The 13,406-nt window shown below is 44.8% G+C and overlaps 1 protein-coding gene across 1 annotated transcript in view; it reads right to left on the reverse strand.

Moving 5' to 3' along the window:
- Positions 1–238: 238 nt before the first annotated feature.
- Positions 239–13,406, reverse strand: part of ajap1 (adherens junctions associated protein 1) — a gene marked incomplete at both ends in the record, with an annotated part of 44,422 nt that continues 31,254 nt past the window's right edge. Inside the window, 3 exons of the mRNA XM_079174646.1 lie at positions 239–311; positions 2,178–2,420; positions 2,559–2,646. Of these exons, the coding sequence (XP_079030772.1) occupies positions 239–311; positions 2,178–2,420; positions 2,559–2,646 (404 nt within the window). The remainder of the gene's footprint in view (positions 312–2,177; positions 2,421–2,558; positions 2,647–13,406) is intronic.

Here is a 13,406-nt window from a genome sequence, read left to right on the forward strand (position 1 = left end):
CTGAACTGGATTTCCTCAGCGCGCGGAAGATGGAGAGAGGAGCGTAATCATGTCACAAATACCAAACATATGCCAAGTTCTCATCTATTCCCAAAGTGGGGCAGTGTCGCCGTGGCAGTCGAGGTGGCCGACGCTCAGACGGTGATTGGCAAAGGGGGCAAAGTGGCACGGGACCCACCGGAGCGTGACTTCAGGAAGTCTCTTTCACCCACAGGAAGTGAGCAAGGCCTTCAGCTCGTCAACAAGAGATCTCGAACCATTTCTCTGACACGAAGGCCACAGGAATCAGCTGTCTTTCAGTGGGGGAGGGCCTGCGGGATAAAGAGGCGGGAACGTTAGTACTGACGGATGGCAGTTTGATAGCTTTCATATTTGTATTCTGAAGGGACGTTAGTTGCTGAGCAGGCACGCTGATAGCTGTTTTCCAAGGACTCCATCGATCCTCTCACAGACCTGCTGTAGCAATCAAACCTTTAGCACCTCTGTGAACACCGTACCGTCGGTCACAGACCAACAGAGATAATCGCATGAAGCCTCCGGAAATCCTGGATTATCTGCAATAATGTTGCTGAAAATGTGGCCATCCCTTCCATGACTTTAAATAAACACATACAGGCACGTTGGACTCTTTACACCAGATGAATGATCCCGTCCTCGCTGCCAACATAATGAATCTGTTACAGGGTTTTGGATACACAGAGTAAGTGTGACCATCTTTGCTGGCCCTGCAGCTTCGATGACTGTTGCTGTTATCCACTCAGACAGTAAACACTGTCGAAACTCTACAAAGCGTATTGTTACGCTACATACAAATGAAAGTTTATGCCTGATTTCTATGGAAAAACACACCTGCCATGTCGGATTATACCACAGAGAGAGACACGTCTTCCCCCGCAGAGAGAAGCGATTTCAACTCAGCGATATGCAAACACACCAATGACTCACCAGTGTTGCATCTTGTGGTATGAAGCAGCACGTATTAGCTGGGTTGGTAAACATGGCTGTGTTGTGTGCAGATTGCTGATATCACATATCTATATATATATATATGATATATGCAGTATATACTGTCTGCCATTTGAAAGGCTATCAGAAGGATCCGTTAGATAGAAAATGTCAGCGTAAAGGCTTCCTGTTGCCTACAGCACATCTAGAAATCGACTCGGTACACAACCACGGAAATCACTGGTAGGTTTAGCGTTTCGCGTGCAGCTTGAGGCAGGTGTTGGGCTGAAGGAGGAGGAACAGGGCGATGGACGACAGCATTAAAGGAAACCGGTTTATGTGTGGCTTTCGCCGAGAGACAAACCTCTGACTGGAGCTGATTGTGGTTCAGAGTAACAGCACACGCACGGGGAGGAGTGTGAGGAATCCAAGCGAGCGATGCAGCGATAACGATGAGATATCATTTCATGGGAAAGTTATTAAGACATGTATCCCCTCATAACACCATTACTTTTATTAGGAAACGTACTGATTTCTTAACTAGGTCTGATTCCAGACTGCTTTGAATGGGAGGGGGGGGGGGGGGGGTCCGAGCGTACACACACCCCAGAGAAACATTTGGGTCGTAAAAGCTAGAATCTGGAGGCGTCTATTATATTTGTATACACTGTTCTTAACTATTGCATATTTTAATGAGTTATGTGGTGAATTAGGCTTCTTGTGCATCTTAGCCCACGCAGTCTGTAAATAGCTATAAAAATGTAAAAAAAACATGCTTATTCCTGACTGGTCAGAACGAAACTAATTAAGAATTCATTACTCCACATTATATTTCAGTTTTTAAACATGATTTTGTTCATCTGACATTAATTAACATAATTGGTCACTGGAAGAAATACGAGGAGGCTTTAAAGTGTGAAATGACGGTGTGAGGCACGGCCTTTACTCTGTGAACGTTGCCCGTTTTAGTGGGTGTTTCAAACGCCTCTCAGAGTTGGCTCTGCTGTAAAAAGAGCAGTTTCATTCTTCCATTCTTCCTCTGCGTGTTTCCTTTTATTCTTTTAACATTCCAGCCATTAAACTCTTAATAAAATCAAGGACAATAACTGTAGTGGACAAAGACATCTTGTTGCAGAAGCACAAAGTGTCTGTGTGTTTCCAGTGCTGGCTGACTGAACTAATGCTCCGATGTGCATCCACATTGTGCTATAAACAGCCCTGCGCCGGCGTACCTGTTCCCGTTGTAAGCAGTCTTGTAGACAGGCGTCTGCTGGATCATCTCATCAGTGTAGATGGGCACGGCTGTCCGGACGCACTCGTGTGAGCACTGCAGGCTGTCGTTGTAGGCAGTGAATATGTCCACCTTGCTGGGCACGCGGGCCGGGGTGAAGTCCGTCAGGTTTTGGCAGCTTTCTTCCTGCTGGTGGATCTTGCGCTGATGGCTATTGTGGCGGCCATTTCCCGACTGCGCACAGCTACAAAAACACGCACCAAAGACAAGAAACGAACATAAAATCATACCGTGTACCCTGCTGGATCGTCTGCGAGGATTTCCCGGCAAAAGTGTGAGCTCGTGCAGTTCATGAATTTCAACGTAAAGGAATCTTTCCTACCAGTTTTTAAGGACGAGCGTTGTGATCAAGGCTGCGATAACCATAATGAGAGACACAGTGATTGTGATTATCTGGTGAACTGCCAAACCTGCAAAAGAGAAAAATCAACACAAGAGCAAGAGGATTAGATTTGTTGAGGACATTGTTTGGCTGCTGTTGCCCACAGCACAGAGCCATGCACTCCACTCCTCCTCTCTGTGCTGTACAAACTCTACAAAGTACTCAGGGCGGCGGCTCTCTTGAAAAGGAAGAGGGTGACTTTTTGCTCTTCAGTAAGTATTAATGACACTGTCATCCACTGCTATTCATAATTTAAGAGGAATATGAATTATTCCATTACAGTACAGCCAACTGTAATGGATAACCAAGTTTTCTCAAAGTACTTATAAAACTTATTATTCCCAGTTTTATTTGTATTGGTCTCTCGGGTCTTTGTAACCTTTGAGCGTACTCCTGTAGATTTTGCCCCAAGGCTTTTTATTTAAACATTAAGTGGGAGCAGGTTGTTTGACACGCTGTATCTTTGCAAAGGAAGGCATGTTTACACAGGGCAGAGGAGAGACACCGTAAGGAAGCAGTGAAGCTGGTTTGTATGATAAGAGCATAAATTAAGTGCATTTAAGACTCTGGAAGTGTTTATTACACATTGCATTTAAAACGGTTTTAATACCAACATAAAGAAACACATAACTAAATGTGTAAATAAGTACAGGATTGTCAACGACAATCATAAATACATTTTATGTGAATTAAACTTAATGGGACCAGCTTGAAGCGCAACATTGTAAATAAGAAGATAAATGCGTCAGCACTGCTTGGACAACTCACATCTTCACAGAATTTGCCTAGGCTCTGTTTTGGTCTGGAAAAATATCGGACTCTTGAGCTGTGAAATGCTCCGCTATGTTCACCCGCTCGTCATAACACTTTGCATGTGTGTTGTTTGGAGCTGGGCAGGTAGCACACAGTGGCTTAAAACCAAACAATGAGCTAAACTGCAGCGTAACGCGGAGGGGAACTGATGATAATTCTCTGTAACCTTTTCCACATCGCACAAAGTCATTTGATCCCTTGTTAAATATTAAAACATTGAATAATGCTGCTTTGTCACCCTGCTACATCCTAGGAAAGCTAATTGATGCCAGTATGTCTGTGGTTACTCAAGGAAGTGTGTGAACTGCAGATAATATGTGACAGTGGTAAAAAAAGTAGCTCCGGCCAAGACTCATCCACCGGTCACCCACTTAATATTCATAATGCACGGGCTGTTTAAGATCTACTTGCACTTGTCTGCCCCATTATAAAAAAAATCATTATTGGACAAATTAAAACCCAATTACAGTGCTATCAAAAGGACAGCAGAGACAATGGTAGACAACTTGTTCAGACTGGATACTCAAATATTTTACACACACTGAACGGTCAATGGAGAATAAACTCTTGGTGACTTTCACTGATGATGTTTGATTTAATAAGGATAATAAACCCATCAACCTCTGTATAATCACACCAAGGCCTTCCGCACACTTTAGTGACAGGTATCGGGTTCATTGCATTGTTTTGCTGTTTGCTGAAAGCTGTTTGGACAATTATGTCTATTCTTTAAACTATGCATCCTTTGCTGATATGAATGTGGACCAACGGCTCTCCGCTTGCTCCCTTTGTTCTGTATGACTACAGGACAAAAGCATTGTTCTTATTTAAACTCTTAAGACTCCTGTGTGTGCTGATCTCTCACTTTTTTGTGGACAGTAATCCACAAACAAAACTGTGCGGTACATGTCTAAAGTGAGGATTAGTGTGAGCCTATTCAACGGTGCTGTACGGTGTGTGTGTGTGTGTGTGTGTGTGTCTGTGTGTGTGTGGGTGAGTGATACAGCATGAGGGCCACAAGGACACAATGACACACTGCAGCAGGTGACGAGCTGCAGGAGGTTGGAGAAAAAAAAACCCACCCAAAAAAATATAAGCCGTCATGATGAAAATGCCCACGTGTGCCTTATAGATCTCGCCTCTCCATCAGCCAGCTGCCTAGCTGCTGATCCAAGCCAATTTGTCTTTCGGAAAGGCTCAAAAGGAAGTGCTGCTCGGTCTATTTGGAAAAGCGTGCGGCCTCTCCTCTGCCTGCCTGCTGCCCCGCCAAGCCTCCTCTTGGATAATAAACTTCAGCGGGCAGGGCGGTGCAGAAGGCTGGGCCAGGTCAACCTTAGATTAATGATATCTCCGGCTGGCTCGGGGAAGCCTTACCTTCGCAGCGCACGGCAAAAGGCACATTAACTTATCTGGCAAGTCATTTGCATTTCCCTCATATCCCCCGTCTCCCTCTCCGCACGTCTCCGGCTGACGTCGAGGCCGTTAGGTTGAAAGTGTTCGGTTGTAAATTAACATCTGTCCGAGTTCAGGGATAATAGAGCTCGCCCCTGACCTTGATCAATAGCCGAGCTCTCTGCTGAGAATTGTTTCGTTTCACATTGACGTCGCCGTGAAAGGGAGCACTTCCCAGTCAGGAAATTTCAAATTAAAAGCTGCACTTGGCGAATTTGTTCTGTAATACCGCCCCTGATTAGATCACATCGTGGCACTACATAAGGTTGGGCACTGTCTCTACCTCTAATGGACACTCCTCTGCCCACGCAAGGGGAACTTCTGAGTATAATGCAAACTGTCAAGGAGTGCATGCAACCATCGATTGGCGAATGTTACGTCACTGAACGCAACGCGAGCCTGCTGTGTGTAGTTCACTCCGTTACATGTCCTCATTGTATTTAAGTCCAACTAGCTCATTAAGAGTTCCTCCAGGCTGCCGTTTGAAGCCAAAACATTCGTACACTGTTCCTCGTACAGCTCTTTAATGAAACAAATTAGCCCGACAATGTGAGCCCAAACAAACATCAACATTAAGTCCATTATAACCTCATTTTCAGGACATTACGTGTAAGGGTGACGAGATAATAGAGCAGATAATGATATGGCTGACAAATCTGAGTTCAGAGGCCAGTTCTTCTTTTTCATCCAGGACTGCCAGTTGGAGGGAAGGAGATTTGGCCTGGCCGTCTGAAACTCATCGGGCCCTGGCAGTCAGGTTGAAACATCACCTTTGGCAGTCACCTTGCTTCAAAGATATACCCGGTTAGGTTTTGTTTGGTCAAATCTCTGCCAAAACAAAGAGAGGCTGAGAGGCAGATAGATGGAGAGAGAAGGGGACAGAAAGAGATACAGAGAGGAGAGGACAGCTAGCTTGTGACCTCGGTGGCAGCACGATTTGAGCCCCTATCGTTGCTCCCAGCAAGAAATAAATTAGATTTTTTTTTTTTGTTGTTGCCTCCATGGCCATGACAGTTTGATGAACACGTCAAAGAAAAGCAAGGCGGTTAGATGAAATCTATCCCTGCTACCTGCTTTTAATAAAAGAATCCCAGCGTAGACACAAATACTCAGTGTGGGGTCAATAAATGTGCCTAGCAGGTAATCTCAATATGTTTTTTTAACCATTGTCACATCACATTATCTCAGTATTTTCAGGCTGAATACATCAAAAAAGTGATACAATGTTTGCCTCAGTACAGATTGAAATATCAAATTACTATTTGTAAGAGGTAGTGACAACCCTAGAGAATAGTAACAGGACTCAGCTGCTGCCCTCAGCTTTAATTGACCTTCTTAGCTAATTGTTTTAGTGTTACGACATTATATTACATTACAGTCATTTATCAGCCACTTACAATTCAGATTCTATCACGCTGTAGGCACAGCTATGGGTGCAATTTTGGGGTGAGGTGTCTTGCTCAAGGACACATCGACATGCGACGAGCAGAGCCGGGGATCGAACCGCCAACCCTCTGATTGAAGGACGGCCCTGCTCTCCACTCAGCCACACAACCCTCAACCTTCATGTACATATGGTTCAGTCTCACCGCCCTCATCAACTTGGTTTGCAGACACAGTGGGCAGCTCTTTTTAGGGGAAAAGCTCCAATAAATCCACTGTGTGCTACCTGGTGAGAATCTCACAGCAGATAAAGTTAGCGGCTAGAAGCTAAAGGACCAAATATTTCCCTCAGGGGTTGGTGGACACCAAAACAGCGCTATAAAGACAATGCATATTGGACATGGAGTCTGCTGAATGCCGACCAGTTTTGCAAACACCTTTGCCTCAACGTTATAAGGTGAGAAAAGGTCAATGTTATTTTTACACCTGAAGCATCGCAGCTTCAGGAGTCAGAGGATTTCACTCAGGATTTAACACATGGTCCTAAACAAGGGAGTGATTTGCTGATGTTGGTTACATCAAACTAAAAAAACAACAGAACGTGTGTTAGTAGCTGCTCTACTGACACAAGATAATCCCAAGATGTCCGTTCAGTGTGAGGGACACAGAGCTGAGTCTAAACTGTAGCTCTGCTACTTCAGCAACTATTATTTCCCTGCAGAATACCTCTGATGCAAATTATTTATTATTATTCATTTTGTTTTATTTTATTATCGTTTATTCGTCACAACCCAGGTGTATAAAGGCCTTAAGTCTTGATAGTGTGACAGTGGGGGGCATGCCAAATACCAGGACCCTGAAACCCAAGCAGCTAAATGGAATGGAGCCGTCATTCATGTGACATTCAAGTTGTCAAATGAATGTACTTGTGTTCATATGCTCCAAGTCAAAAACCACAAATGACAACATATTGTTACAGCCGGCCATAACTTTGAGTGACCAAAGACAATTTCATTTCTATGACCTTGCTGAATTCCTAAATCTGCGATTTACACGGTGAATTATGTGACAGCAGGCAGTTTGTCCTCTGAGTAACAATGCCATCAGGCAATACTGGACAGATGATGAGGAAAATAGAGTCCCTATTTAATTAGTATGTATGAGTTATTGTCCGTCTTTAGTGTGTGTGTGTGTGTGTGAGATAGTTCACCGGACCCTCATTATGTAGCAGTAAGCCCTATCAGGCAGCCATTGCAAAGAGCCGTTTAGGGCTAATGGTGCCTAAACCCACGCGGCACCGGCTTGAAAGCTCCTAAGAAATGTGGAAAAAGGCCCCTCATTTGCAAAACAGATAGCTGTGGCTTACAAAAGTTGAGCCACCTCCGTCCCACACACACACCACGAAACACATTTGTACGGGCATATTCAATACAGGCTAATGCGCCGCGTGACCCGTTTCCGAGATGGCCTCTCCTACAACCCGGCACCTGAGCGCGACAGGCTGGCGGGAAGACTTCCGTCAAAGGCGGCGTGCTGATGGTGAGGAATTGCCAATTAACGTCGGTGTCAAAGTGTCAATCCAGGCTGATTTCCACTGAGTCACCAAGCAATCTAAAACACTCATTGAAGAAGAGGGTGCAGAGAGAAACAATTACTCTCTCGTGCCTTTTTCTCGCGGTGTCAAAGGCGGCGCCGCGTACCTCACTCGAGCTGGACGGCAAATGTTAGAACGGCCACAAGAAGAAAAGGGACCATTGCTTCTATGACGGCGTCCCTCACGGGAGGACGCGCTCGTCTTGCGTGCCTGCCTTTGTTCGGAACACTCAGCAGCTCATCCTGTTAGCGACAAGACAAATGGAAATGACTGTAATTTTCGGGTGGGTGTGAAATGGCATTGCTACTAAAGCGGCTTCAATCAGTCATCCTGAAATCTGTGTACCGTCATGTTGGAGACAGGAGTTATTTTTTTTAGCGAAACAAAGCTTTGCTGAATTGTTGAGCAGGTGAATGGAGTGGGAAACACACACCGTGCACCTGCACTGTCTGGCTCCGAGTCCAATGCGTGCTCCGTCTTCCTCTCTGTCATGTCTCTGTTCAACAAGTCGTATTCAAATTCGGCCTTGTCCCTCTGGGATTGACAGAAGCTCTCCTGCATCCAAATAGTGTCTCAGTCAACATCTGCACTTTCTCTTCCTTCAGGCAGATGTGTCGAGCCATGAAGACAGAGTGAGTGAAACAGCATCTCTCAGTCTGGCCCCTTCGTCTCCTCTTGGCTCGGTTTTCTGTAAATCAGGCGATGGGGGGGGTTTGACTCTGCACGCCTGTCACCAGGCATCCGCATTTAAGTCCAGAATTTAACGCTCGAGAAAAGCAGATTCATTTTTACCGACTTTCTTGAGAGTCAATACAGAGAGTAATGGCACATTTATTGGATTGCCATGGTAACCGTTGGGAGAAGTGCTTTCTCTCCGTCTCTCCGTGTTGAAGAGGCTGCATCGTACGCCTCTACAGGTCCACCGCGGGTCACAATGCTGCATTACAATGTTCACTGAGCTCGCCTCTTTAAAAATAGATTCCTGGGACACTTAACATACATTTTACATGTCCTCACTTTGCACTACAGTGGATGTAGACTTACTTATATACTCCATTCATTTAACCCTCCAACCCTCCTTTCACAAACTTGAAAGCGGGATGTGAATTGCTGGAAGCGGGACGGTTCTATTTATTTTAAACACCTGCTGGCTCGTACGCCGGATACCATCTTTTACTGGAGCGATGTAAACGTGTTTGTTCCAGGACGCCACAGGACAGAACTGTAAGGCTCTACGGTGGGCCCATTCGATTGCCAGCTTGTGGGCCACATCCATTATACATAAATCGGCTATATGACAAAATATGTAGACTGTTGTTGTCCTCCATAGCGCGCTGCTAGTGGCAGCATGGATTGTGCTCAGCACTCAGCACGTTTCCAGCGAACAAAGCGTCAGCGGAGATGCAGCCGTAGAAATCTCAAACCAAATTCCAAATGTGCTTTGTATCCAATTGGCAAAAATCACATTTCATGTATTTATTTTTTATTTTTTGCTTTTCAGATTTCCTAAAAATCAATCTAGATACAATCCGGAAATGCCAAAAACAGGGCTTTTAAAAAATTCTGTCTAAAGTAGGAAAGTGCTTTAGTGAAAATATCTCTCTGTCAACCCTGAAATGAAAAGTGAACAATGAAATGTGTGCGTGGGCGAGAGAGAGGGGAGATGGAGGGAGATACTGGTAAGGAGAGAGAGAGAGAGTGTTATTGGTTACTGTTATTGCCACTTGTTATGGTTCTGTGGATTGATAGCTTTTTATTATTCTGTTTCTGAAATCTATGATGTGTATGGCTCAGATGTGTGACTAAAACAGTTTACAAGTAGTAATATACAATGCTAATTTCTTTTTTTTGGTACTACATTTGTTTTTCATTTGTTTAAAATGTCTCTGCAGTATCGATCAGGAACACATGGTACCTTTTTGCTTCCTCCACACAAGCCTGCCACATTGAACACTGCGTCTCTCAGACCGTCTAACGAGACCTAAGTTATCAGTAGTGGCTCTACTGACTGCAGCTTTAATCATCTCGTAGCCATAATGGAGCTGACAGCTCCATCTGCGTAGAGTAGAGGGGGGTCGCAGTTACTAGCAGCACAGTCACCGGGAACAATCAGCGAGCATCTGGAGGCACAACAGCTATAACCCCCCCCTCTCTTCCCCCATCACCACCTCCTCCTCCTCCTCCTCCTCCTCCTCCCACCTCCTGTATGTCCAGAGCGCTGTGAGAACAGGATCAGCAGGAGGCCTCCGCTCAGCGCTGCATCATCCAGACAAACTCCTTACGGAGTAAGATATGCACGAGATACACTCTGAGGCTGACAATGCACATTGGTGTCACACAGTCTCAACACAGGGAATCACATGTACGTTTAAGTTATTAACCACCAAGGCTGAATTATCACGGCTGCTTCGTACTCCGGCCAGTGGCCTGCTGGGCTATTTCAACATGGCACAGTGCCTGATTACGGAATTACAGCCACCTTCAGCGAGGCTGCTTTTCCGAATGACAACTAAGGTCCATGTGCTGACACTGTTCATTGGAAAACTGTGCATACTAGATGTGCAAAAGAAAATCAAACTATGAATTGCACAGAAAGGCCTTTTTCACTGATTACAAGCCACATCAACGTCTTTGTCATTTTCTGCAACAACAGAAGGAGTTGTCCCTTTGGTTGTCCTGCAGTCTCAATGCCAACAGTGAGTGGGAGTAAAGACACATAGCCTGCAGTCAATAAGTGCAACACAGACGAGCTGTGGCGAGTTGTCATGTACTCAGTGTCATTACACAGTTGGTGTCCGACCAAGCCAAACTGGGAGGCAAAATGTCACAGAAGAAAAACTAATGAAACATGGTTTGTGAGGATTTAAAGTCCATGGATCATGTCTGCTCCCTGACATAGTGAAATCAAATAGACAATGCTTTATCAGGCATTATAGGTAAATCTAGTTTTCTATAACACAACTGTTGCTATTGCAGATGTGTTCTTATGTTATACCCCCAAAACTAATTATACTGGCTGACCTTATTCACACTCAACAACAGTCAGAATACTTTACAATCAAGTCACATTGCAAATGTTCCTTCTTAGGGGACAGAACGCCTCAAATCACAGCAATATTGACGAAAAATAATGGCTGACTATGGTTACCAACAACACACAAACTGTGCTGGCTCGCCTGGGACTAGCTGGGCCTATACATGGTGATAATAAAACGAGTGAGTGAGTGAGTATCTGAGCACGGTGAAACTCCTCTGCACAGAGACAAAAAGAGGTAATTTAATGAGGAGACTGGATGATCAGATTCTGCCTAGTTAGTCCAACGTGTGTGTGTGTGTGTGTGTGTGTGTGTGTTTACTCAGCAACATCGGACTTAATGTGAGGAGACATTTTATTTTAGGAGGCAGGAAACTTTGGCAACTTGTCCGCTGGGCTCTGGCGCTCGCTGTAAGTCTTTTCTGCCTTCATGGGGAGACGGATGCAACAGGCTGTCAGAGATGCATCACCACTCGATGTATTAATGATTACATTAGACCACAGTCGAGTGAGAAAGTGGAAGATTCAGACTACTGTGCTGCACTGCTATGTGAGAAATCCTTTCCTCCTCTGCTCTCTACCTCCTTCCACAAACAACCACTTGCATTCATGTTTGACAGTGATGTGCACACACCCACACACACACACTCACACACACACACACACACAGTGTGAGATGATTACGGTCATGATACTCACATCACATGCCTTATGTGGCTGAGACAAAGTACACTAATGGCTTGAATTTGTGCTGGTTGCCCACAGTATTCATGAGTCAGAGTGAATTAGTTCATGCAGACCGTTTACTGCTGGGCTAGATGTTGCTGCTGTAATCCCACAGTTCCTTAGAGCCTAACTTGCAATGATACATATACACATAGATGCATTTTCTGAGCTGCAGTGGCCGGAACATTTATGTTTATTATTCTTTCCAAAAACATCTATTCTAATTTAGTTGTATAAGGAAACAGAAATAGGTCATATCCAGGTAATGTATTTGCTATTAATAAAAGGGACCCAACACACAGAATAGGCTCCATACTATTCTGAACGGGATAAGTAGATACTAACATTTTTGAGTTCCATAGTATATAAACAAAGTAATTGTTGGTTGAAGTTCTGCACATAATAGACATGTTTTTGTGTCACCTGTCATTTCTACATCAGCGCTTTCAGATTACAATTAGCTGTGATGTCAGGGTGGCTGGGTGCGTTTCTCCCAGAGGTGTTCTCTGAGCTGAGGCCTTTCTGTCTGAGATGCTAGATGACAGCGAGACAGCTGGACACAGAGCAGCTAGACACAGAGCAGCTAGACACGGAGCAGCTCCCGTGCACACTGATTGATTACTTCTCTGATTACTGGGATTAATCAAACAGTGAGGAATTACAACAGTATTTAAAGCGCATGGTTTTGACGTTTACCCATTGACGTGGGGCACAGATCACCTGGTGTTCACGGAGCTGCATGTTTCGCACCCTGCCCCTCTTGTATTTGAACGCTCGTAATTGGAATCTATGAGCAGTATTTGAACCGCTTATACACTTTTAGTGTAATACATCTCCATTATCATGACATGGTGTGCATGTGCACCACCATAACTCAAACTCAGCCTTAAAGGTTTCTTTGAATAACATTCAGAGCATTAATATAGCATCATTATAAAGATGTATTGGAGTAATGTCCACAGCATTCGGTCTCCCTCTGTGTGTGTTGTTATCCGAGCTGCTCTGTGCTTTGTTTACATAGCCGAATCGGTCGCGCGTGCTTTGAGTGTATATTGGTGCACGTGAGCGTGCCCCACTGGCTAGCTCTTCGCCTGCCGCTCTGCACTGTGCTCTTGAGGCGGTTACAGCTGTTAAGGCCATCCCGACCGACAGCGTTGTCGCGGCAGTGTAGCGCCCACCCTCTGGTTCCCCCTCAGGGAAACACCGTCTCTCAAACTGTCAGCACCTCGGCCGTTGTTAGCGCTGTTGTGCTGCGGGCCGCCGCCGGCTCAGCCGTTGCCATGTTGAGAAGCTGTGTGGAGGAAATAGATACGCTCTGAATTTAGAATTCAGCGCAATTAAAGGGAAGTTCACTCGCCATAAGAACCAGAGAACCTCTTTCAGCACTGCCGAAGTAGCCCTTTGTCTTAAGCACTGCCATACAGTTTGTAATGAAGTCGTTTCACTGAGGCAGCTATTTGATGTTAGGAAATTGCTGTTTAATTAGGATGACTATGTCAACTCAATTACCCACTAAAAGTATCCAGGTTAAAAGGATGTTAACATAAATAGTTTAATATGGAGTGAAAATGATCTCCCGAGGTCCAAAATAACATTTCCCTTGCTCTCTCTCTTGATATCACAAAAGCAAAGTGTAATTCAACCAAGATGCACTCGAGACCGCATCGCACGATAAAACAGCAGCGTAGCCATGTTAGCACACTGGTGAGTACAAGTCAATAAGAGCCGTTGTAATGAACCAGTCATCCTTTATGCCAGAAAATGTAATAACTATCCTTCCTTTTAA

Source organism: Pholis gunnellus (assembly GCF_910591455.1).
Source record: "Pholis gunnellus genome assembly, chromosome: 2".
Lineage (NCBI taxonomy): Eukaryota > Metazoa > Chordata > Actinopteri > Perciformes > Pholidae > Pholis > Pholis gunnellus.